General features: G+C 43.0%; 1 protein-coding gene across 12 annotated transcripts in view; it reads right to left on the bottom strand.

Annotated features, from left to right (window-relative positions):
- ncor2 (nuclear receptor corepressor 2) overlaps positions 1-27,514 on the bottom strand; it is a 153,985-nt gene that overhangs the window by 8,801 nt on the left and 117,670 nt on the right. For 4 of the 12 annotated variants that reach the window (XM_084054765.1, XM_084054769.1, XM_084054770.1 and 1 more), the window contains 19 exons: positions 25,957-26,004; positions 25,300-25,467; positions 24,559-24,695; positions 22,591-22,741; positions 22,110-22,217; positions 19,602-19,705; positions 16,760-16,916; positions 13,867-14,016; positions 13,648-13,740; positions 12,819-13,030; positions 11,811-12,162; positions 11,031-11,228; positions 10,342-10,593; positions 9,653-9,805; positions 9,156-9,425; positions 8,276-8,459; positions 4,365-4,864; positions 1,816-1,955; positions 334-509 (listed from right to left, as the gene is read on the bottom strand). In XM_084054765.1, coding sequence (XP_083910891.1) covers positions 334-509; positions 1,816-1,955; positions 4,365-4,864; positions 8,276-8,459; positions 9,156-9,425; positions 9,653-9,805; positions 10,342-10,593; positions 11,031-11,228; positions 11,811-12,162; positions 12,819-13,030; positions 13,648-13,740; positions 13,867-14,016; positions 16,760-16,916; positions 19,602-19,705; positions 22,110-22,217; positions 22,591-22,741; positions 24,559-24,695; positions 25,300-25,467; positions 25,957-26,004 — 3,553 coding nt within the window. The remainder of the gene's footprint in view (positions 1-333; positions 510-1,815; positions 1,956-4,364; positions 4,865-8,275; positions 8,460-9,155; positions 9,426-9,652; positions 9,806-10,341; positions 10,594-11,030; positions 11,229-11,810; positions 12,163-12,818; positions 13,031-13,647; positions 13,741-13,866; positions 14,017-16,759; positions 16,917-19,601; positions 19,706-22,109; positions 22,218-22,590; positions 22,742-24,558; positions 24,696-25,299; positions 25,468-25,956; positions 26,005-27,514) is intronic. The other 8 variants (XM_084054776.1, XM_084054767.1, XM_084054771.1 and 5 more) reach the window with 6 other exon arrangements.

The following is a 27,514-nucleotide window of genomic DNA, read 5'->3' as shown; positions in this document are numbered from 1 at the left end:
TTTCACACTTGGTTGAATGCTAAAATAGCCGATCTACAAGCTCACAACGCATCGCAGCGCAACGCGTTGTGAGCTTGTAGATCTGCTATTCTCAGATCACCTGAGCGTAACCAAGCATAAAATGACTTGTCTTTTAGTTCTATTGCCTCCACTAGTGCCTCCCTAAAAAATTTGACTAGTTTTTATTTGTCAATATTGTCAATATTTGAGTCATCATAGCTTAGTTTTTATTTTGTTTTCGTCAGTGAAAAAAGGTAGTCGACAAACATTTTTCGTCATAGTTTTAGTCGACGAAATCAACACTGCTACAGTATGACAGAAGGGTTCCTTTACCGGTCTCTGAGACGCTCCCCTCCGGGGCCATCGGGCGTGTAGCGGGGGCCCTGGGCTGACTCCTGAGAGGAGGGTGCGGGCTGAGGGGCGCTGGGTGGACGGGTGAGGTCCAGGACGGGGGAGTTGTGGTAGCTCTGTTGTTGCTGGCTCCTTGTGTAGTCCTTGGTAATCACCTCCTGTTGGAAACACACAGAAACATCCTTTTAGATTTAGTTTTTTCCTTTTTCATGAAGCGCCGCTGCGCTGTCCTCTTTCTACATTCTCTGCTTATATTGAGTTACGTTTATTGTGTTTGATGATATGGCCATTACAGTAGGGTTAGATTTGTAACACATGCATGCACAAGGACCAAATGCACCGTGTTTAGTGTTTGCAGCGAAGCGCTAATTTAAATGTAAGTGGAACGGTAACTAAACACCTGTGCACAGAAGGAAAACCAAATACATAATGTACACACAAATATCATGCACAAATAAATCCACGCAAATGCAGTATATACACACAATTACATAAAATAGAAAATACAAGTGCGTTTACAGGGATATTATCTGTGAAAACAAGGTTTTTCTTAAAGCCAAGATTTAATACCTAAAATTGTGTTTTCCATAGTTTTGCTCCTTTAACAGAAAAAACGGATTGTCCGAATGATGTTTTACGTAATGCAATGTGACAGTTGCCGTTTATTGAGGCCTGTGTGTTGACTCTACTCGTGTGCTGGTGTCTTGGAATTAATTCATTAAACAGGGAAGGAACATGACCATGTAAAAATAAGCTTTAAGTTGGAATAGCTTAATAATCACTTCATTAAGCATATAAAATACAGGCACCATTGTTCTTGTAAATATTGGTTCATGAAATTTTGCAATTATTTAATGTGCAACCTATCATTCCGTTCTGAGGAGGAGGAGTGTGTAGAGAGCTTGTGCTGGAAAATCACCACCAGTCTACATAAGATGTCGTGTTTCAATTACTTTGATGTAGGCTGGCATCGATTTGTCCAGCGCTAGCTCTCAACACGGAATGCAGTGGGAAGAGTTGTCATAAATACCAGCTTTTAAAGTTCTCTTTAAAACGTGTTTTAGGTATTGAAGCTGTGCTTCAACACCTGTGATTTGGCCTGGACCACTGGCGATCCAGGCACCTAAGCTACAATGTAGCCTGTCGCGGGTTCGAGTCCCGATCCCGACGGCCTTTGCTGCGTGTCACTCCCCATCTCTCTCCCCATTTCCTGGCAGCCTACTGTCCTATCCATAATAAAAGGCATAAAAAGCCCAAAATAAATCTTAAAAAAACAACAAAAAACACCTGTGGTTTGAAGACAATGGGCCGTAACCAACAATCCTAAGGGACAGTGTAAATTAAAACATCCCCTTAAAGTGGAATCATTTCATTACTGTACATATCTTATACATGCATTTACAGTATTCCCTACATATTACGTATAGACTTCTTTTTATTAACTAAGCTTTTGTGTGCACTTACATTAATGTGCTGGGCCAGGGTGACCACCCTCTGGTTGCCTTTGACATGGGGGGACGAGGGCTGCTGTCCTGGGGAGAGCCTCTCCTCAGACGGAGGACGATAGAGACCATGCTGCTCCATGGAACCCATCTTCTGTTGGGCTGAGGTCACACAAACAACCAAGTGCAAGCGCACACGCACACGCACACGCACACACACACACACACACACACACACACACACACACACACACACAAAATAAGGAAAGACACACACACCCACACAATAAGGAAAGACAAAGGAGGGCAAAATGTTAGTTTAAAATAGCAGCTTGAGATGAAAGAGCTCTATTACGTAATGACAGCTTGCATACCTCAAAAGCATCTATACAACCAGGACTTCAAGGTATTGCGTGCCCTTTAAACATGAAGTGGGCTCAAAGGCTCAATACCTGTTCTTCAAAACTACTACCAACACAGAGTTGGCAGTAACTCCGTGCTCCATACAGTATCTGTAATGGCTTATTTATAGTGCACTCTTGCTCTAAGGATAGGCTTCAATTTTGCTAATAGACTAACAAGGCTAGCTTTGACAGCAAAGGGATCAAAAACCTTTGACTGCTGTTGCCTCAATGTCCCAAAAGAGAAGACCTGACGGGCACAGAAAACCGTATTTTCTAATACAGGGAGCTAGAGCAACAAATAACCAAAAGCATCGTTTCAGAAAAAGTTGCCTACTGTATGACACAAGATCATGAAATGAATGCAGCATTAAAGAAGTTGAAATGGAGCAGGTCAACCTTCGCCTTAAGCTACTGCACTACTGGTAGGTAGTCAGATCTTTCATGTAGGCGTTCAACAACTGGGATTTTAACTCTCTCAGTGCCAATGAAATAAAAAAATATGTTCATACTGTGCCAGCAATTTTTTAAAGTAAAACAAAAATATTAATAAGAAGTGAATGGAGCAGCAAATCTTCGGATCACGATATCTTGTGTTCTGAAAATGATTTTCTAAAAAAATGAAAATAAAATAATAATATATATATATATATATATATATATATATTATTTTTTTTACTCGGGATAACTCGTTCTTGGGACTGAGGGCATTCAGAAAAAACTCGGGATAACTTGTTTTTGGCACTGAGAGAGTTAAGATTGTTTGTTTATGGTTTAAAATCTTACTACAGTCTAAACTCTAGACACACTCTGGTCCATTTCAATGACAGCTTTAAATGCACTGCAAAACCTTTTATTTTGCCCTGTAGACGCATGTTGAAACCATGCTAATTTACAGGGTTGTGTCGTGTGCTATGCTATGTCAAGTCTCAGCCGAATCCTATGAAATCAAACGAAGCATGCTACATGTTGTCTAATGTAGTATATATCTATGTTATACCACAACACTCATTAGAGCTTGGCATGCAGTCACTTGCCCAATAGGCATGTAATAGATACTGATGTGGCATATAGCTTTACAAGCGGAACACAACAAAAACAAGACAACATTCCTACTGATGGCAAAAAAAACACTTCTCAGAGGATTGTTTGAGAGAGTTGAGCGTTTGGCGCGTGGAGGATAAATAAATAAAACAAATCAGCATAAATTAGAGTGTGGAGTAACAAGAACATGCAGATTTTGGGGGCCAGAAGCTGCAGGACCCCCCCTCTCCCTGGATGGATCTAAAATGTGTCCCCACTCATACTTGTGACCCATTCCTACTGTACGTCTCCCCTCAGTGGAGAATTACCTACTGTACCATCTACTGCTTATCTTGAACCAACTCCTACTATACTCCTACTGTGTGTATGTATATGTAGCATCCAAATATCACTTTGACCAAATAAACTTGAACAACAAACCAAAGTCAAAATGTGTATAACTTGAAACTCCTTCGGTTAATGTGGGAGATAAAAGCCTCTGGATTTGAACCAATGCATAACTAATCTGTACGCCTTTTTACTTTTGTTTAAGTATGCAAAATGTAAGTCACTAATGGGTAGCTGCACAAGGGGGAGGGGGGAGGTACCACATATAAAGTTTGGTCACACCCTTGATGAAAAAATAAATGAAAAATAAGCAGCAAAAAAAAAGAAAGAAAAAAAAAGCTCTGGCTGAATTTCCCTCCAGTTTGACCGTCAGAATGACACCTTAAAGGACACCTAGGATCTGTCTCTTCTGTGTGGAAAATCACATAACCCAATAAGCTGTGTCAGCTGCTAAAATAACATAAATTAAATTAAATCTATAGCTTTGACAATCTGATTCAATCTCCATCTCAGAAAGTGATGTCAGATCCAATTTGGAACATGGTAAATGTTTGGTTTTCCAGAGAGGGCACCCGGGGTGGTCTTTAAGTCTTTTGATGGGCCAAAAAATTATAGCTCTTAATAAAAAATTAAGAAATAAACAAGAAAAAAAGCAAAATAGTATGGCATTGAAAAAAATGTATATATAAATGAATTGGACTGATTTGATAATGCCAACCACCACAGCGTGCAATAGGCCACAGACGGACGGGGGAGGGTCTGGGTGATGAGGGGACCCCTGGGATCCAGAGCGTCTTACCATCAGTGGCGCTGCTGGCAACAAGCGAACCCGTCTCTGGCATCCCCGTTTCACAAGAAATTTGACGCATGATAATCGCGTTTATGAAGTTGGCCGCAGTCATGGTGGTCTTACCGAGTGCGCGGAGCTCTTGTTCCTGAACGGACACCGGTTTGTTTTGAGTCTTTTCCCTACTAGGTGTGCCACTGTCTCCACGGCCAGGTGGGTTATCCGACTGCGGTGGCAGGTGGTGTGGGGGTCGACCTGAGGTAGGGGGATAGGACCCCGGGTACATCCCCCCCACTGGGCTAGGGCTGGACAGCTTGGGGTCACATTTACTGGCGGGGCCATGCTGGTCCTGTAGGTGTTTGGGCAGACCTCCCCTGTTTTTGCCACTGTCTCGGCTAAGCTCTTTGGCTCCGCTGGGGTCCATGCCAGGCTGGTAGCTTTCAGGGGGAACGCCGGTCCTCTGGAGGTGGCCGGGGTATCCTTGATAGCGGTTTGACCCTGAGGGCATAGACCTGAGAGGAACAAATGCAACAAAACTCTACCAGTTAACATGGAAATGACAATTAGCCCCGACCCAAGACATAACAACACTACAACTCAATTAGCCACTTAATGACTCGATCTGTGTGTTCTTGTCAGTGGGTGTGGAATTTGAAGAGCGTCTTAGACGCTTGTTGCCAGATGGCTGAGTGTTACATTGGAAGAACAAATACCACACATCCTCCGTTCCTCGGTGCTGAGCCAAACTGTAAGAATAGAATCACAAGAACAAAGCAGGGCTCGAAACTCACTTGTTGAATGCAAGTGAGTATTTCAAGTATACTTGACAAAGACCGAAAGGGTCGAAAGGTCGTATCTGCCCTTTGTCCCAAATAAAAAACCTTTGGAGCATTCAACAAGTGAGTTGCGAGCCCTGCTTTGTTCTTATGAGTGTTACAGTAGGCCTTCTCATTTCTTAATTTAGCAGCTAGTGACTACCTCGCAATGTTAAAGTTTTAAGTGACTCATTTGGTTTCAGTGTTTTGTTTGAGATTAATCCCATTGGCTTGCTTTCAATGATATGGCTTCCCTTGTTTTATTAAATGTTTTCTTCTTATTGTTAACATTGCATACAGAAAGATACAAAAAATGCATTTCTACTACTAACTAGTATGTATATAGTATATAGTATAATAGTATATAGTATATACAACTCCAGATATAGCTCATATCAAAGTTATAGACCTCCATTGTTGACCAACTGTTAGGACAAGTCAGAGCCATATTGTTGCTTTGGTCAGCATAATTCATCATTGTGATGAACATGGGCATTAGACCTTGTCCCGATACAACCTTATGAAGTGACAGCGATTTATTTGTATCTACCTATCTACCAGTGTTGTGACAGCCCTCCCACTCTGTCTGCCGGTGCTTGTTCTCTGTTCTGGTTTCCGTTGCAGATACCTGGTAAGTGGAGCTGGGAGAGACCTAGGTGCTCTGCTCTGGAGCACCTAGGTCTGGTGCTCTGTGGGCTTTAAAACTATGTCTTTATTGCTCTCAGACTCTCATTCTTCCCCTTGCACATTTGGTTTGCCATTAGTCTTTTGGTTTGCATCCGTCACCCAGAATCATATTTATATACACTCATCTACACTACTGATTGTACAGACTAACACAATTCATGGCCATTTTGTTAATTTATCCTTACTAGACCATACCCGTCGGGGGATATGAGCACCCACGAGCGCGTCATGCTCCGCTTGTTTGATGGATGGTCCGCGTGTTTCACGCACATGATCTGGCAACCCGGGAGCCAGCAAACACAAAAACGCTAATAAACAGCTGACATTTGGGGAAAGCGAAAAACGGGCTTTGGTGTTCCGTGCACATGGTAATGGACAATGGCTGCGTGCAAATGCAGATCAATTGCTCCAGCCACTGAGGAGAACCGGGCAGAAGAGATTTTGGGGGCACAGACAGACAGACGCACACACAGAGCCACAGAGCTTTGTAGAATTATAGGATGATAATAAATCATGTTTGCTATCCGTTATCTCTCTTTTTTTTATCTGGACGGGCCGGGTTCATGACAGTGTAAAGAAGGCAATGCACATTCTCAGGGAAACTGATGGAAAGTACACTGGCCTTATCCTTTAAAAGGCTCAATTCAAATATATATATATATATATATATATATATATATATATATATATATTTTTTTTTTTTTTTTTTTTTTACCCCACCTTAAGTCAAAATCTAGGGCTATTTTACTCCAATAGTTTGCTGTATTTTGGACCTGTAATGTTTCCAAATACATACTAGTTTTATATTTGTATGCATATTTTTATTTGAGTTTTTTTTTCTTCTTTTGTTTGGAGGGGCTTATGCTGCGTTCACACCAAAAGGACGCCTTTATGAAAAAACGCCTATACTCCATTTGACTTGGCGTTTTTTGATCAAACTGGGCGTGTCCAAGGAGCTGTCACTCAAGTCTCCTCAAGTGAGCTGATGATAACTTTTACTTTTATAATGAGTACTTTTACTTTTGGTACTTTAAGTACATTGTGATACCAATACTTTTGTACTTTTACTCAAGTAAATTTGGATTACAGACGTTTTCTTGAGTGTTTCTATATTGCAGTATTGATACTTTTACTTAAGTAAAAACATTTATGCACACAGTTTCAGCTCTCATCACACACACACACACACACAGCGATGCGGCGGGGAGATTTCCACTTGCTCGCCGAGAGCAGAGCAAATCTGTTGTGATTTGTCGGTGTCTCGGTGATAAAGGTTATTATTAATTCATGACAGTATGTAGTAACTTTAATATTCGTTTTGTGTGGGTGTGTGTAGTAGTCCAATTCGGCCTCCGTGTTCATCTACCCCGCTCCGGTGAAAACCGGCGGAAAACCGGGCTGTGGTCCACTGACCACAGCGGAGCGTGTGGCCTGTCCGCCCCCACCAGGCTCTCCTTTCCCCGGGGTGAGCTCGTAGAGCGAGGGGCCTGTCTCACGGAACATAACCAGTTTTAACTGCTTTCACGACTTGTTGGTCACATATCCTTTTATTTCCGACCATATCTATGCAATGTTCTTGCCAAATCACCATTAATATTACATATACAACCTTTATTTTAAAAAATAGATTTTTATTTCGGAAACCGCTGCTGCGAGCTGACATTCTTTTTGGCAAAACGAGCTAGTCCACGCCTACTCAGGTCCTGCTGTGCTCTGATTGGCTAGAATTGCGCTTCAAGACGCCAACAGTTTCTAGGCTTCAAAAACAAAAGCTTCAAAGCTCGGGTCTGGGGAGAAAAAAAGCACGCCTTTACATTTAGGCGTTTAAACGCGCATGAACATTTTTTAAACGCCAATTTGCATAGAGATAACATTGAAAATAGAAGCTTTTTTTCATTAGGCGTCCTTTTGGTGTGAACACGGCATTACAGTTTGTTTGTTTTTGTCTAGATCACAGTTTAAGCTTTTTTTGCCCTTTAAGACCTGAAGCCGATTCTACAAATGTCTTCTAAATCACAACAGTTTTCTGAAAAACGTATGTTTCTATGTTAGTGGTGCTCAAACCTTTTCATGTCAAGGACCCCCAAATGATATAGATTTGGCCACGGACCCCCATCTCAAAATATGTTGTTCCAGGGACCCCCAGAAGCAAAGATTTTAGTTAAAAAAATGTCGCTTTAAAAAATATATATATTCAAAGATTTGCACACATTTTCACGATTTTTCAAAAATAGCAGATCTACAAGCTCGTAGCACGGCACTCGGTGCCGCGCTACGAGCTTGTAGATCTGCTATTTTTGATTAGCCAAAGTGTAAAATAATGCTTTTTTTTAGCTCAAATCAAAAAGTGACACAGATGCGTCCCAGGTCTTAATGGGTTAAGAAATAATAACCCCTCTACTTGTACGTGTTTGTTCTGACCTTAGCACAGAGGAGCCAGAGTGTTCGCTAGAGAGACTCTTGTTCCCGGTGTTGTGCAGGACGCTGGGCCTCTGCTGCACACTGTCTTGTGTGCGAGGGGATACTGGGGAGTGCTGGTGACCGTAGGCATGGGAGGAGGACCTCGCACCGCTGCTGCTGCTACCCCCTTGGGTATGCTCTGTACCTGGAGACATAGATACATATGTACACACATATAACCAGTGGTGGAAAAAGTACTCACATTTTTAACTTAAGTAAAAGTATCAATACTGCTATGTAGAAGTACTCTATTACGAGTGAAAGTCCGAAATTAAACATTTACTAGAGTAAAAGTACAAAAGTATCAAAATGTACTTAAAGTACCAAAAGTAGAAGGTACTCATTATGCAGAATGTCCCATTTCACAAGTTTTCAAATGTATAAAATGTATAAAGATATTTTGAAAATAGCAGATCTACAAGCTCACAATGTGTCGCGATGCGACACATTGTGAGCTTGTAGACCGGCTATTTTCAAATGTATGTAGGGCTGAAGCGGTTAATGTATGTTTTGTAAGAATAATAAAAATCTACAAAGTAACTAGTAACTAAAGTTTTCAAATAATTGTAGTGGAGTAAAAGTACTATATTTGCCTCTGAGATGTAGTGGAATAGAAGTAAAAGTACTGAAAATTGGAAATACTCCAGTAAAGCAAAAGTACCTCAAAATTGTATTTAAGTGAGTAAATGTACTTAGTTACTTTACACCAGTGCATGTAACACAAATACATTCTATATATGCATACACACAGACTCATGCATGAAGCAAGAGTCGTACAAAAATGCTTCACTGTTCCAAACTTGGGGAAGCAACATTTGAGAGAGAAGAATCAGATCTGCACCTGGTCTCCAAATGGGGGCATGCTCCACATTTCCATGAGAGCCGCCCTTCTCTCTGTCTCGCTCCCTCTCCACGGCCCGGTCTCTCTCCCTCTCCCGCTCCCTCTCGCGGTCTCTCTCCCGGTCGCGTTCTCGTTCCCTCTCCCTCTCGCGGTCTCTGTCTCTCTCGCGGTCTCGCTCTCTCTCTCTGTCCCGTTCGCGGTCTCTTTCACGCTCGCGCTCGGCAGACTGGGGCGTGCCCTGCTGCATCTTGTTCATGTGGGAGGACCCAACTGCAAGAACAATTTAAAACAGATATATATAGTGACTTTGAGTATTTAGAAAAGCGCTATATAAATTGCATGTATTATACAATATGTATATACATCTTTTTTTTGTTAAAAACTAAAAACTGAGATGCAAAATTCTCACGTCAGTAATAATGAGATAAGACTTAAATTTCATCAATCTGCAAGGGGGACGGGGGGACGGGGGGAAGAATTACAGGAGTGGACCATACCAGGAGAGATGGGGGAGGTGGTGTAAGGCCTGCCAGGGAAGGCGGCAGTCCCCCCGGGGATGTAGGTGATGCGGTCCATTGGGGAAGTGGACGCCCCTGCAGAAGGAGGGACCAGCACGGGTAAGTGTGGCACCTGAGACAGATCGATGATCCCTGGGGAGGAGAAGGAAGAGGAGGGTAAAGGCTATGGGTCTAGCTGCTGGCCAATATAGGACAGCCAGGGAAGACTTTGGGGAAGTAGGGACAGGCAAATAACCTAGTGCATGTACTGTATATAGGACTACACCATTAATCATGTATAACCATACAGAGAAGATTCTGAGGTTCCACAAATGGCCATCGCAGACTACTGGTGCATCTGGAATATCAGATATTAATTGATCTAATTCATCACACCTGCTGGAGCTGGAAATAAAGTAAAGATGCTAAGTATACTATAATAGATGCAAAGTGGAGTAAAATAATCTGGTTCCCCAAATTGCCAAGTAATGCTCATTAATAATCGCAATCACGATGTCTAAATGAATAGTCAGGATTATCCTTTTAGGCATAATTGTGAAGTCCTAGATACAAGTATGTGTACTCTATGTGCTATGTACTGTATGTGCAAAGTAGGTGAACCCATAAAAATGTAGTTCACTGGCCTCACTTTTGCATGAGGTATATTTTATGAATGGACAGAGGCTCACCGCGGGGGCCTGCAGGGTAATTCAGTTGGAGGGGCTGATCTCGAGGAGACAGGCCCCTCAGCAGGTCCGAGCGCTGAGCAGCCATGGCGGCGGCTGCAGGCCACTGGTGCATCTGCTGGGAGGTGATGTAGTCGTTGAGCAGCGTCTGGCGGTTCTCCAGGGCCGCCGTGTCGGGGAAGCCTCGGATCAGATAGGGGTACGGGTGAGGGTAGGCCGGGTTGGGGGCCAGGTGGCGAGGCAAGTAGTAGGCTGCTGTGTGTGGAAAAATAATAACGAGTCAATTAAGACCTGGGGGCCGATTCTACAAATGGCTTCTAAATCAGTAGTTCTCACACTTTCAAGATTTTTCACAAAATGTTCAAAAATAGTAGATGTACAAGCTTGCAGCGCGGTACGAAGTGACGCGCTGTGAGCTTGTATATCTGCTATTTTTTAATAGCCAATGCAAAAATCTAAAATGACACAGAGATGCTTTCATCCGGTTTTAATGGGTTAAATAATTTACATTCATCAGTTATGCTTTGTAATTTCTGGACGGACCTCTTTATTTCATTGTATGCATGTATTGTGCTTTTTGAAACATTTCCCACTACTAGGACTATGAAGTTATAGAAATATAAATTTGCACTGAAAACAGTGCTCTTTAAATGGTAAGGATGACCATGTATAATGAGTCCATGTGTTTGTACCTGGATCAATGGCGATGCCGCGAGGAAGGGCTGAAGGGTCAAAGGCCAGGGGGATCTGTCCACGGTACACGTCCGGAATCCCCAGATAGGACGCCAGGGCCTGCTGCTCTGCCACGCCTTGGAGGGGTGACTTGGTGGCATTCATCTCCCTCGGCGTAGGTGTGGACTTGCGCTCTTGAGGTGGATTCTTACTGGAACCTGGAGGGGAAAAGAAAAGAAAAAAGAGGTGATTGAGGATGGAAAATTAATAACAACATCGCATCTAAGGTTATGTTTTACCCTGTCCGCCCTTTATAAATAAAAGGCGCTGCCTAGAATGCTTTTTCTGCTGGGAAAACCAAAAAGAGCAGATCAGGCAACGCACATTTTGTTTCCATAACCACATTGCTCACACATCAGCAGCTCTGCTCTGATTCGGGATTTTAGCCTTTAGCATTGTTGTCCTTGTCTCTGTTTTTGCTCCTGTCCGTCCGTCTGTGTGTGTGTCATTCTATGAACAGATAATCTCCCAGTAGGCCAAGGAAGAAACTCTGCCCCACATTTTTCCATTTGGCTTCATGGCGGAGTTATGTGTTCGTTTAGACGCTCGACAAAGCCGGATGCACTGCAGTGGATTCAAACTCCTAGAGTCTGGTCTGCGATGGTGGACAGTGTGAACATGCCCTGCTTCTTTCCAAACTGGTTCACAGCTGTAGTCAGATATAGTCAACCAATATACAAGGATCATAATAAAGAAATAAAAGGGGGGCTGTATTTAAATTAATAACACTTTTGACCTACCTTCATGCTGACGTTGGCTTGCTTCTTGCCTGGAGATGGGTGACCCTCGGTGAGAGGGCCCAGGGTAGGGAGCCCTGTGGCCGCCTTTGTCCTCGTATCCCACAGGGCTGTGGTGGGACTTGCTTCCCTGCTCAGACCCTAGGGTGATGGGAGAGGAGCGGGCCATTGAGCTGGCCGTGCTGACCACAGCGCTGGGCCGGCCTTTGGGAGGTTCCTCGTAGCGGCCCCTCTCAGGTCGCATGTCCTGCATGTGAGTGGGCAGACCGTGGTAGGAACGCGGCGAGCTGGCAATGATGGAGCGAACATCATGGCGCTTCCCTGAACTAGACGGTTCCTGCTTCATAGGAGTGCCCTAAAATAGGAACAAGCATGAAACGAATTAGTAATGTTAGTATTCAAATCAATATGTATAGTCATTATAACTTTCACCAAACTCTGTAAACATTCCTTGACTAAGGATACTATAGTGAGTCAAGGAATGTTTAAAGAGTTTGGCAAGGAATAGGAAGCCAATTTAATGCTTTAGTCCACTAATGGGGCGGCAGTGGCTCAGGGGTAGAGTGGCCGGTAGAGCGGCCGGAAGGAAACCGTGAGGTTTCCAGTTCGATCCCGGGCTCCCCCAGAGTTAGTGTCGAAGTGTCCTTGAGAAAGACACTGAACCCCTAATTTCTCCTGATGAGAAGGTTGGTGCCTTGCATGGTTTCCTCCGCCATCGGTGTATGGATGTGTGTGAATGGGTGAATGTAATGCACAATCTATGCGCATTTATATAGCGCTTTGGATAAAAGCGCTATATAAATGCACCATTTACTGAGGGTTATGTTTAGTGGAGACTAGCTAGCTTTGTGTCACCTTAGCACCATATTATGCTAAATGCAGTGCTTGAACACAGCAGTCAACCCTATATGTTTCACACAATGGTTAAGAATGTCAAAAGTCTTATTTACCAAACAGTCAAATGAGTGCATTCTTTAATGCAACTCCAGTGCACTTTTGATGCATGCTAACCTGTGTTATGATGCCCTCCTTGCCGGGTTGTCGGAGCTCCTCCCTGGGAATCAGGTGGATGGAGCGTCCTGCTTCCTTCACAGTGGGCACTATGGCCTCACGTCCCTTCATGGGGTCAGCCAGCGAGCCAGGCCCGCGCGGAGGGGATGGCTCTCTCTTCATCTGCTTGGGCCTCATGTAACCATCCTGATGGTCCAGGTGACGAGGTATACCTGGAATGGAAGAGAGTGAAACATGACACAGAGTACAATGACGGTAGAGATTGACGTGTTTTTTACAAAGAGGTTCTCCTGTGCCTAAAAGTAAAGAAAACATTTAGAAAGCAATTACATTTAGCAGCTTGGTCTGAAAATTATTTCAAATGCCGATCTGTGCTTCTCAAGTTTCAATGTGTTCCTTTTTCAAGGCAGCAGCATCACAGTTAGACTCATAACATTGGCTATTACAAAGAAAATTATCTAGAAAACGTCAATATCAAATAAATGGACTGCATTTATAAATGGTAAATGCACCCATTCACACACAAACATTCCCACACTGACGGTGGAGGAAACCAGGCAAGGTTATGCTCATCGGGAGCAGCTAAGGGTCAAGTGTCTTGCTCAAGGACACTTGAGACGCGCGCACGCACGCACGCATGCGCGCCGACACACACACACACACACACACACACACACACACACACACACACACACACACACACACACACACACACACACACGGCTAACCTCTTTCAGAGCCACACTGTAACAGTTTTAGTTGAAAAAAAAATCTCAAAAGAAAAGCCCTTTGTTATCCCGTAAATGTCGGATATAAGGAGCCATTTTACCTTGTGAAATGGAACCACGGATGTGGTGAGTATCCTTGAAAGGGGTGTGGTGTGGGCTGTCCCTCTCATGGGGCATGGCTCGGCCAATCAGACCTGAGATAGGGGCAGGAGGATTTTAATGAGGAACAAAAAAAAAAGGTCCATTAATAAGAGTTGAATGTGATATCCCCTGGCTATGTTGTGGGAATGAAGCAGTGTTAACTAAGGGTTGTGGCTTACCCTCACAGTTGGCTGCAGACAGTGTGTCCCTCATAGGTAGACCTCTGGAAATGCCCCCCTCCATGACGTCATAGGGACGCTTTAGTCCTAGGAGGTCCCCAGACTGCCCGGGACCACGTCCCTCGTCTTTAGGGTTTTGAGAGGCCGAACCTAGTGATAGAATTGACAAGAGAGTTAGGATCAGAGTCCAAGCAGGAACTGTACTCTTTGGCTCAAGTGTCCTTTATTCAAATGTCTTAATCTCAATCACCAGCCAGTGACAAGTTTCCATGGAAACCATTCAAGTTTATTTTAGAGGCCCTCTCTTAATCACATCCGGAGTTAATGTGCACCGATATTGGAGAAAATCTGTAGAAGTACTAGCAAAAAGTGTGTTTAGCAGAAAACACAAAATGGCGGAAAATCCAGTTAGGTGGAAATGGGCGTGGCCCATACTGTATGCGGCTTGTGTCATGATCCAAAGAATGACCTAGAGTTAGGCCAAAACAGGGGTGATAACATAGTCTTCACCTCCCGGCCTGGCAGCCTCGCGAAGACAATAATAGCATTTACATAATTCATATAAATATTTGCTTATCTCACACAATTTGCCACATAGGTTAATGATTTGATTTGATTCAGGGGCCTACGATCGATATAATTAAGCTATTTTGTACCCAGGTAACACAATCATTTTATATTTACATCAGTTCACAACAAGCAACCTAAATACAGTTGACAATTTTATTACAGATTTTTTTTCTGCCACATTGCTGAAGCTATATTAATCATTCCATAGCATATACAATGTCATGTTATTAATGATAAAAAGCCTTTTGTTTAACAATGCGACACATTGTCAATTCGTTTACAGTGTTCCATTTTACATTACAGACACTATGAATTCAATAACTAATAACTATAATTGAATAGGACACATTTTGAAAATATTGTTAGCATGGCATGTTGAAACCACGTGCTCATTTGCTCAATGTGTTGATGGGTAAATATTTTAATTTTGCTTCAGAGTTTAACAGTTCACTACGATTAAACAATCCACATATTATTTTTCACAGTGGAGAAAGATAGGAAACATGGAGCGAGAGTAGGGAACTGACATTCAGCAACTGGTCCGGCCGAACAGGAAACTAACTGGGGACTCTAACTAGTATTCGCCCTAACCCCTCAGCTATCAGGCTGCCCCAATCAATAGGGAAAACATTGTGACAGCCATCATTCATGCTGCTCGTATGTCCTTGGGACTGGCCCAAGGTACTTTATTTCCCTGAGTGACGCCTGGAAGGTAGCCACCGCTTACAAGGCTGCAAACAATGCATGAAGGCTGCGGCCGCAGCCGAGTGGGTAGAGTCCAACGTCATCTGGGAATCAGAAGGTCGCCGATTCGACCTTCGGCTCGCCCAGTCCATGTGCCGAAGTGTCCGTGAGCAAGAAACGGGGCATTATGTAAAATAGTTGCCATAAGATGGGTAAATGCAGGAGATGAATTTCAGCACTGTATGATGAGCAAATGTAAAAATACCTCTACAACAACAAGGGATAAAAGTTGACACTGAGGGAAAGAAAGGGGTTGCACCGATGTAAGTTAGACAGACAAACCACACAATGCTGTGTGTATTTTGGCAGAATAAATCTGAATTGATTTGTATTTTTTTGCATTAGTTAGTTTAGATCAGGGGTGTCAAACTCATTTTGTATCACAGGCCTGATTGTACTCTAATTATTCTAATTATACTTCATGCCGACTGAACCAGGAGTACATGCACTTTGCCGTTCATTCTTTTTCAACCTTCTCTCATACTGTATGTCACAGTCTCTGCTATAACTAGCAGAGACTGTACCTATTTAGATTCTTATGAAGATTGCATAGAAAGCATTACTTTTATGATCAGCATTAACTTAAATAAGAAAGTTGTGATGAGAGAATAAAAAAGGATGCCATTTGGCTGTTTTGGTAGCCCCACCCTTGCCATGAATAAATCATTTGAAATCGAACATTAGCAGACACAGATGTAGAAATAACAAAACAAATTGTTACTAAATGTAGGCTACACAATTGCACATCATTTGTATGAAGATAAAGAGTAGCTACAGCGCACAGCTCCCAGCCCTTTAAACTACGTCAGGAGCATGGTTAAAAACAGACCAAAAATAGAAAAGTAGAGTACGCACACTGGATCATGCTACCAGTTAATTTATTGGATTACCACTAAGGTGACGTTCTGAGTGTCTTCTCTTTCCCTCAGTTAAACAAATAGACCACAAGCGCTCACGTAATGGGAAAAAAGGAATGGGTTTCACCTCTGTAAGAGTTCTGTGTGTGTATTAGTATGTGCATGTCTGTGTGTGTCAGCGCGACACTGATTATGGGTTCTGAAGCGAGTTAGATTTTTCACTCAAACATTATTCTTAAACTTTGTTGTTGTAGGCTACCTGTCCATGTTCAGTTGTAATTATTCCCACAAGGAGATGTACAGACTACAAAGAGGAGAAATTAACTGCATCAACCCGGGACCAACTCATTCTCACTCTTTGTGGGACAGACTTGGGGTTGACGCACATCTGGTGGATTTCGGGGCATGGAGCGGCATTAACTATGATAAATTGTTTCCTTAAGTACCCACAACAGAGCTGCATGCTAGACTGCAGCAGTGTTGAGAGACAGCTCGGCGAGAGAATGGCCCTGAGATCAGCTGTCGTACAGCCACATAGGCTGACTAGAAAGGTTCTTCGGAGCGCAGATCTCCACCAGGCCTGGTTGCCTACCCAGGACGGGGTAGATTGGACAGATGCGGGGTAGATGTAGGCCACATTTGGCCCCCAGTTTTACAGTTTAAATCATTACCTGTGGAATCAATATGTCATTACACCCCTAGCGTCCAGCTGGAGTACTTACGGTCGTATGTGAGAATGTGTCCGCTGATGCCCTCATAGACCACATGGCCCTTTGACATGGCCTCGTCTCGCTCCCTCTCAGCTCGGCTCGGACTGTCCTCGGTGACCAAGCGGGCTATGGTCCCCTTGTACAGCATGTCTGCTACTGCTGGCGTGCCCTGTTATGGGTAGAGAGGAGACAAGGTCAAGGAAATGCACGTAACACCTAAAAGTACAGCAAAACATCATTACCGATATCAACAATTATGGCTCAAATGATTAATAATCCTCATTATAGAAGATATTGTGTACGTTTTTTTTTTTTATATTGAAACGTTATACTTTATTTATAGTATATAAATATACTTTATCATTATACTATTACATTCACCATTTTGAGATATAGTAGGAATGCAAAAATGTTATTAAATAAAATGTTTCAGTACAGCTCCGGGGTGTCACACCGTGTCAAATTAATATTATGTCACGGACAAGGTTGGACTTTGTGCGGGCCAGATTACATTCTGTCTGTGCATGCGTGCTAAAAGGCACAATTGCTGTCATAATGTTCAGCCACAACACACAAAACATGAGGGTTGAGGGGTAACATTCTTATTGATTTCAGGTTTAGCACTGAACAGAAATGGGTGTACTATTTTATTAGTTTTTCACTTTGATTACTGTGAATACACTGGCATTGCACATTTTCAGGCTGACATTTTTACTACATAATGACGGCTCCACAATCTCCTCGGTGATGGTCATGATTAAATATTCCTAATTGAGCTTCATGAGTCATGACGGTGCTTATAGAGAAGGCAATAAATGACTTCACGTTGTCTTTTATTTGGTTGCCCGTAAAAATCTCCTGCAAGCTCCCTGATTCTCTCTGCCTTGCAGCCTTCAGTACAGCGCTGGCGCACCGGAGTGAGACGATGTAAGTGGGGCCCTCGCGGTAGGTGTTTACACACAGCGGGAGGCTAGCTGGTGCCTCTATTGAATTCTATGTTCACATAATAGTCGTTTTACCAGCGCAGCAGCAGAAAAAGGGGGGGGGGGTGGCTGACACACATACATAATAACTGCATGTGAATATTTTGATTTATTCCACTTGACTGCCCCCCCCCCCACCTGATCCCATGCGCCAGCAGGTTGACTCCCCTGCCTGGTATACAATATTCACAATATTCCTGATTATATTCCTGATATTCACAATATTCCTGATTATTATATGTGGAAAATAAAATCAAGTTATGATATAATAAAACACATGATTAACTGAGCTATGACAGGCAGAAATTCATGCAGCCATCTATACTTTTCCACAGTTGTCTTTGACCAGCTTAATTTTTGTCATCTTCAACAATTAAACACTTATTTTGACTCTCACACAATGAGCTATTAGCGATATACAGTGATATGGCTTCACTGCCTGTTGGGGTCACAGGTATTTTTTGACCCAAACACGAGTTCAAATGACAAATTAAAAAGACCACAAACCACTGCTGTAGATTTTTGTGAGGCGGGTCGAAAAACAATAACAAACAACACTTAGTCCTCTGCTGCTGCTTTTAACACCCTTACAAATAAAGGTGTCCTCAAAGCACATAAACATCACCCTGAATCATGAGCAGAGTGCTTGCAGCAGTCCGCTGACAGCAGGGTGACATTGGGCAGCAGGTTCTGTCAGTGCTTCTGAGTCACAACGCCTTGTGCACACAGCGTGAGTCATATCTCTGCCCGCGGTCGCTGACGGTTTATGAAAGCCTGTCGGGGTGGCTGTGGTCACAGCGGAGAGTGCAGGTTTGACATGCCCTTGGTGGCTTTATGAGAGAGAAAGCGAAAGAGAGAGAGAGAACGCAGGAGGAGGAGAAGGCGGCGGGGCAGGGTTGGGCAGAGCTGGTCGAGTGAAGAGCAAGAGAGAGGGAGTGGGGTGCCCAAGATCACATTTCCCGTCTGTTGATTACAGATCTGGTTCCAGAGTTAGGGGCACTATGAAGGTCAGGGGCCTAGGCTAGCGTAGGCTGGGGGAGGTGTTGGGTAGGTGGGTGTTTGTGGAGGTGGCTCTCATTACACAAGATCAAGTAGCCCTGACCAAGGCAGCCCTCTTTTACCCTCCAGGAAATGTAACCTGCACACATGACGCAACACCGCCATATCTGAGTGTGTACAAACACACACGCGTGTGTACAAACACACACACACACACACACACACACACACACACACACACACACACACACACACACACACACACACACACACACACACACACACACACACACACACACACACACACACACAACAATTAATCTACCGTGCAGTCAGCCAGGCAAACACTGTAGCAACCTCCACTACAGCTCTGATCCCATATGACCTCTTTCACCTTTTCCTTCGTTATTTATCTGAGTGGATAATAAACCCCCCCAGCCCCACCCCCACCCCGGCCAGTTGGCTGTGGTGTTACGGAAGGCGTATCAGTGACTGGGCTTAGGCAACTTCCAGAGTAAACAGATAAATAAAGGAGGGAACAGACGTGGTACAGTGTGTACCCTCTGTTGCCACGGCGACCAGGGCTGTGGTTATGTCACGGCGGCAGGGAGATCCTGTGAGCCTCGGCACTTGGCCATGCCTCGCTGGCTTCCAACGCGCTACCGCATGACCACTCAGCACTCGCCTGCTGTCACCCCTAATTCATCCGAGGGGTGAGATCAAGTAAGGCTTCTAAAGCCTGAGGCTGCAGTCCTAATCAGGTGGGGTCAGTGGCCCTTAAAGGTTGAAAAAGAGTCATCTGCCATTAGAAATGAGCAGGACTTGGGGGAAAAAAAAGAAACACACGCAGTCCGTTTCTGAACTAAACTTACCTGAGTGATGGACCCCCCTCGGTAGGAGATGGGAGGTTCCTGGTGCACCCGAGTCCCTGGGATCCCCTTGGTGATACTACCACCCTGTACGGCTGGTATGGACCCTGCAATTAAACCAAGAGAAAACAATAAGAAAGGCATTTATATCTGTTTATGCTTTTATCAAAATCATATTGCAGTATATTGTCGCTGTCGGAAAGATTTTATATTAAGACTTTATATCTCCATATTTATTTATTTTTGTTTTTTCAAAATAAATGAATGCCCTATTTTATACTTTGTCGTATGACGGTGTAGTGCAAAAGTACCAAAAATAGCCAATCTACAACAAGCTCACAATGCATTGCAATGCATGAGTTCTTAGGCTATTTTTGAAATTTTCTGAAGATTATTGAACATTTCTGCCTATAATGATATGAACAAACTAGGGATGCCAGGTTGCAACTCAAGTGGTTAAAGTGCCAGTGAAATGGCATTTTCAGTCATTTTATTTTGAAGTTTCATTCTGAAACGGAAGCCTTTATGTTTCTGAACCAATCAGAAGGTCCCATCCCCTTGGGCTATGGGAAGATGTTACATTAGCTTAGACGTCAATACATGTGTATCTATCTATGTCATCACGCAGTACTTTTGCGCTTAAAGGAAGTAATTAAAAATGCCCTATGTCCTATATACTCTAAAAGTGTGAAAAACTTTCATTTCACTATGTCTTTAAGTCTGTCTGTGGTAATAAATATTTAACCAATGAAGAGAACTTGTGACTAACTAATAACTGCATTGGATCCTCTGGAACACAGTTTCTGTTTTCCATTTCGTGAAAAGTAACGGTTTTGGAAACACAAGGTTTATGCCCAACAGCATCGATAGTGTGCAGAATAGGATATCCTCTTTTCTAGGCATTGAGCGGCCATCCATTTTTAGCACGAGTGACCCGAGTAAAGGCCAAACTGCACCAATGCAAGGAGTTGCATGGCGAATCATTGGTGTGGAGTCGGCTTAAGGTGTGAACCCCTGGCACAGTACAGCAGCTTATTGACATGAGAGCCAAATGTGAGGGATTTCTTTAACCCATTAAGACCAGGAAAGCATCTGTCACTTTAGATTTTAACCACTTCAACCATTTTCTTTTGGGAAAATCATGATTTTTTTGGAAAAGCTTTGAATATATATTTTTTTCAAGCAAACATTTGTAACTCAAATCTTTGCTTCTGGGGATTCTACAAATGCCTTCTAAATCCTGACAGTTTTTTTTTTTTTAAACGTATGTTGCTATATCAGTGGTTCTCAGACTTTTTCAAGTCAAGGACCACCCATCTCAAAATATGTTGTTCCAGGGACCCCCAGAAGCAAAGATTTAAGGTTCAAATGTTTGCTTTAAAATATATATATTCAAAGATTTGAACAAATTGTCACGATTTTTCAAAAATAGCAGATCTACAAGCTCATCACTATTTTTGAATAGCCAAAAAAACTTTAAAATGAACACAGATGGGTTTTAATGGGTTAAGAGCAGTGTTGGGCAGTAACAAATTAATAATAACATATTACTGTAATATTATTACTTTTCCCAGTAACGAGTAAAGTAAGGTATTATTCTGCCTAAACAGTAATATCATACCGTATTACTCTGACAAAAAAGGCCTTGTTCCTCGTTACTGATGACGAGAGTCATTTATTTTTGCTCATTCATTCATTTAATATGTACCCTCTCCGTCTCGTAGAGGCAAGTTGTCGCATCATGCAAAAATAGAGCAGATCTACAAGCTATCAACCTACGTCAACAGAGATGCTGTTTAGCTTGCAGATCAGTTGTTTTAGCACGCAGCTTGCGCACAGTTATGACGTAGCGCATGACCCGTATGCGACCGCATACAAGCATGTGGAGCTCGGCTAATCAGAGGCAGTAACGTAGGACGCACAGCTCGTCAGTCACAACGCGGGGAGGGGAGGCGGGACATGGGAAGTGGACAGGAGTGTGAGAGAGGAGCTTAAGTTTTACAAGATAATAAAAAATGTTTAACGGCAACGCCGATCCCCGCCGATTAATGCAGCTTTCCGCGCATTACTACTGCAGTTCTGGGTACCTTTGAGAAATCTCTGCAACTTCTAAGCGTCAAGATGTTTGCCCGAGACTAGACAGTGGTAGCCGCGAGTATGAGAGAGAGCGGTTTGAGCGTCAAGGGACCCTGGATACCGCCTTCCCAAATAGAAAAAAGTAAACAGGGTCCCGAAAGGGGCTAAGCTGACCGAAACACCAGAGGATAAAACTGATGGCCCCTCAGACCCAAAACAACAGAAAATCATTATGTTTAAAAGGTCAGAGAGACTACTGCTTTATTTTGTAGTAATATAAAGTAATACGTAATATATTACTCTTGATTCCAAGTAATAAGTAATATAATAGTATTATTTTTCAAAGGAGTAATAAGTAATAAGTAACATATTACTCTCCTAAGAAATATTACCCAACACTGGTTAAGAGGTTAAAATTGTGTTGGTGGGACGCACCTCGTCCTGCCACGCTGTCGTGGGGCTGACCCTGGGTGGACAGGTTCTCTGCCTGGGAGGACGAGCAGCGCGGAGACAACTGTTCCTGCTTGACCACAGGATACGGACCTAGAGGACAGTGAAACAAAGTGTAGGGAAGGAAGGAAGCAAGGGAGCAAGGGAGGAAGGAAGTAAGGAAGCAAGGGAGGAAGGAAGGTAGGAAGGACAGAAGGAAGGAAGGAAGAGAGAGAGAGAAAAATATGAGTGGCAGATTCAGGGACAGATAACAGAGATTTATTAATGCTCAGAATGCTTTGGTCAGACAAAAAAAATAAGAGAGAAGAGAAAGAAATTCATGTGCAGGTTTTAAGTAGAAATAGAAATAGATTTGCTTCCTATTGCAATATGGAAGTTTCAGTGGGTAAATAAAACAAAGATTTTGATATTAGATGAGAAGTCTGCAGCCGAGTGAAGGCAATGCTAGAAGTAGAGGGCCACTCACCAGCAAACCAAGGCTGGGAGTGCTTCAGCCAATCCAGACACTTGGACTCACCCACTTTCCTCTGATCCATCCACGTCAAACCCATCTGTGCTTGGGGCATCTTCCCATGGTCCAGGCCATGAGCTGGGCTATGCAACTGCACTGGGGTGCCCTGGGTGGGGAAACAATAGAGCAGTGCTGCTGAACCTTTTTAACCCAATTAAGGCCTGAGGCCGATTCCACAACATGTCTTCTAAATCCTAACAGTTTTCTGAAAAAAAAACTATGTTGCTATACGAGTGGTTCTCAAACCTTTTCATGTATTTGGCCGCGGACCCCCATTTCAAAATATTTCAAAATGTAATTAAATTTGAAGAACCCCTGGTTTGATATGCATTAGGCCACGCACCCCAGCTGATACGATTTGTATCTGTGGGACCCCAATCTACACTATAAAATCTGCTGGAACCCCCCCAAGGAGCCCTGGAGGTCCCCACATTGAGAACCAGTGCCATAGAGTTTTGATTCACTTTGATAAACACAGGAACTCCCATTTGGACCATTTTCACAGATGTGTCATAGCAGGGTAAAGACAGCTGCAGCTAATAAAATCATAATAATGATTCCGTTTGATCTAGCTGTGCCTAAGAGCAAGCATTGACAAGTCAATATTGTCAAAAACTTGCTAAATGGTATAGCGAAATCAAACGTAGCTTTTTATTAGTTTTATTAGCTGCGGCTGTTTATCCACGTCTGTGAAAAGAGTCTATTGTGGCCAACAGGAAATGTGGCCGTCATCTGGAGGTTTGTACACGTTCAGTATCCGATTTCATGATATCCTATATTCCTTCATACACAGTAAAAATCCTTAGTCTTAATTTGTGAGAACACCGACTGTAGTAGTGTCACTTTACTCTGGACCCCTCTGGCTGCAGATACAAGACACCCAAGTGCAGGCGGGCCTGCTTTGTCCGCTCTGCCAAACACACCCTCCATAACACCTCTCCGCCCTCATGAGCCCTCGTTAGATTCATGTTATTTATCATAATGCATCTCACTCGTATTACTCAAATAACCAGGGTTACGTTGACGTTCGTAACCTGTAGTTTTCCTGTGATGTCAAATTTGTTTTTGTTATATGCTGAAATCATCCACTGTATCATGTCTTTGTTCATTGTTTTTGCACTTTGGAAAATGTTTTCCTTTCTGAGGTCAATAGCTACTAACAACTATCCATCGATCTATCTTCGAATGGCTGTTGCACAACTTACACACTGGGACTACTGTGAAACATGCTACATTCTGTTTGATAAGTTGACTTCTAATGTGTCCAATTTTGCTTTGGCAAGCCGCATGTATCATTCCTGACTTGTGTAATCAAATTTGATTAATAATGCAATTATTCCATCAAAAAGGCAACTGGATCAATCGGCAGACAAAGCTCGACATTAATCACATGAATGGTTGAAGATTGCATTTCCAGTACATTTCCAAATGTTTTTGCCATGTGAATTGTCATAATGTATCCAGGCCTGGATTTTTTTTTTTTATCAAATTCCATTGCTTTGCCAGGTTTCACATAACCACAGAAACCCCGGGGTGCAGAGTACAATATACCTTTACCAGTACACAGATTGTGAACCAGCTATTTTAGATCAAGGACCCCCAAATTCATGTGTATTAAGCCGCAAACCTCAATTTGAGAAGATTTTGTGCCAGGAACCCCTATTAGAAAAGATTTGTGTTGTTAAAAATATTCAAAATGATTCAAAATGTATTTTTTTCCCAGACAATAGCCAATCGCAACGCGTCGTGATGCATTGTGAGCATGTAGATGGGCTACTTTTAATAGCCTAACTATAAAGTGGTTAGACTGTTCCTCATTTTGCTGGGGACGCCCCTACCTAAAAATCCCACTTTGAGAACCACTGGTTTAGAAGTTAGGGGGGGGGGGCACTTGTGGGTGGTTGGTTGGAAATCATTCAATACCTGTGTGATGGAGCCCCCTGGCTTCGTGGAGGAGATGAGAGGTGGTGGGTCTGGTATGTGGCTGGGTCTTACCGCTGCCAACCTGCCACCATCCTGCTGCAGTCCAGGGGGCGCTTGGTGACCCGCCTGCTGGAACGCTGGTAAACATATAGCGGAGTTTAGACGAGATACATATTGTATACATACTGTAGTGTAATATACTGTATATTACACTATTCTGTATATTACTGAGTGTTTTTTTGAGGGTCTCCCAATCTCTCCAATCTCTTTTTAGTAATCACAAAATAAATGTTCAGGTCAGCATGCCAATTTTTCTCCAATCAGGAAAGAGAACCCCACAACGATCACATATCAGCTTAACCCATTAAGACCTGAGGCCAATTAAAAAAATGTTTTCTAAATCCTAACGCTTTAAAAAATATACACATATTCAAAGATTTGCAAAAAAAAATCACGATTTTACAAAAACAGCAGATCTACAAGCTCGTAGCGCGGCATGAGCTTGTATATCTGCTATTTTTGAATAGCCTAAAGAAATCTAAAAGCGACACATATGCGTTCCCGGTCTTAATGGGTTAAATTTTATAGTGTTCCAGTCTGCTAGTGTTTTTATTCCATCACTTCCAATTTTACTTTATCCTGTCAAGCTTCAATTTCACTTTGAAACGTGTGATGTGGAAGGAGTATAACTTCTGGACAGTACAGTACAGTACAGGGAGAATCCGTGGAGGGAGAACTCACAAGAGTTGTAGTGCAGGAGGTGCTGGTCATGGCTGATCTTGGCCACGTCTCGGGGGGACATCGGATATGGGGAGAGTACCGGTCGACTCAGGTTAGACGCCCTCGGGTCGTCTGGGCCCAACGCCTGCTTCTTGCCTTCGCCATGGGGGGAGAAGGCCCTGGACTTGTCTGGTACAAAGCAAGCACACGCACACACACATACACACGCACACACGCGCACACACAAGCACACACACATACACACGCACACATACACACACACACAGAGTCAGGAACGAAGCGACAGCCCTCAGCTAGGCATGCAACTGAAGCAGAAGGCAACCCCTTAGCTACTGCTAGCAACTGTCATCATCACCATCATCATCCTCATCATCATCATCATGGGCAAGGTGCGCAGCCAGGCAGCATCTGCACCACCGTCAGCCACACTACACCACAGCCCGCATGACATCACCAATGATGTTAAGAAAACACACGCACACCAGCCCACTGTTTAGTGAATCAGTACACGCCGTAAAAAACAAAACCCCAGCTCAGGATGTGTTTGAGCTGCAGTGTGGTGAAAGGGGATGGGTGGGTGGGTGGGTGGGGGGATAGGTGTGGGAGGGAGCAGGTAGGAAGAGAAGGAAGGGGGGAGACGAGGGGGGGTGAACCTACGTATTCCATGAAGAAGAGTTTGTAACCACTTCTCGTTGCCTTCCAGCTCTGCAGGGACACAGACACACCACAGCTTGTCACATAATTCACAGGATTTCTCTCTCTTACACACACACACTCACTCACATGCTCCGCTAAATCTAACGCACAGTGTGAAATTAGCGCCACCCACCATCCAAAGGCTGGTAGATTTTGGCTGTGGCTGGTACTGTACGAAACATTTTGGAAGCCACTGTGGTTAAGTAATGGTTTGTTTCCATCTAAGACCCTGTCCACACTAGTATCCACACACAAACAGCGCTTTTCTTTTGGGTTTCTATACGCATTCTAAAGTGAAGATTTTAATCCATTTCCTGTTGCTTTTTGTAATGAGCATATGCCTGGAAACAACAATAATAAAGGATATATATCGGGTTGTTTATGTGTGGTTAGCACTGTTAGGATTAATTCCAAGTTTAAAACGTAGCATTGTTGCATCAACTGCACTACTTTTCTGGCGAGCAAACCCCCGGATCATTTTCAGCGCTTCCGTTCTCCAGACTGTATGACGGAAGGCAACAGTCTGGCTCGTGAGACTAATGGCAAAGTAATAATCCAGAAATACTAGACTATGGTTGAAATATATGTCAGAGCATAACTTTACATGTAAATATGAAATAAATACACAAAGGGAAAAAAATCTTATAACTCCAGACCAACAAATAGCAACATGCTAACTTACTTGTAGACAACGTGGTAATATCCATGTTCGATACCTTATAGTTTTGAAAGGAACCATTACTCTTTTTGACCATGCTATGCCAAGGAAAGAATTATTAACCACGAAATAACGATTAAAACAAATCCGTTCTAGAGGGATTTATTATTATTTGCATTTTACAGTCAGACTGATTTTCAACTGGTGGGTCAATCTAATTAAGCAATATCTAATTATTTTGCTATGAATCTGCTTTCATATGAAATGAAAAACTAAAATTCAAAATCTTCGGAGAACTAGCTATTTATCAAACTGGGGGGTCCTGAACTGTTGCCGATAAGGAATGTGCGTCTGTTCTAAATTCATTTGTGTTTACTTATACGGAGCTTGTTTTTAAAACTAAGGTTGTGTGGACAGGATTTTCTTTCTTTAAAACGGAGGTAAGAAAAATATATCTGTTTAGAAAAATACCCATATATATGTAGCCATGGACTAAAACTATTGATCTGGTAACAAATGACAAGTGTCTGTAGTCACTGTAAAAGCTGATGGTAATAAATGATTGTTGTCCAGCTGGGACTGTGGCCACAACTCCTTCCGTATGATGCACGGTCTGTTTATTCACAGTTGTGTATAGCCTGCTGAAAGTGGACTGCCCTGGACTATATTCCCTTCTGGGTCAATAGCAATACCGGATCATTCATCAGTTCCCTCTGTTAAGAGTGTCCCAGAAAATGCTTTAATCCCCTCTACACTAGAGTACACAGGCTCAAGGTTAAAGCATGTGGCCTAACTAAGTAAAACTGGATCAAACTCTACTAATACTGCATCCCATGCAGGACTGTCATGGACATGCATTAC

This window comes from Gymnoscopelus microlampas (assembly GCF_963454915.1).
Source record: "Gymnoscopelus microlampas genome assembly, chromosome: 4".
Lineage (NCBI taxonomy): Eukaryota > Metazoa > Chordata > Actinopteri > Myctophiformes > Myctophidae > Gymnoscopelus > Gymnoscopelus microlampas.
Note: the sequence above shows the minus strand (reverse complement) of the source record. Positions and strands in the feature narration are given on the sequence as shown.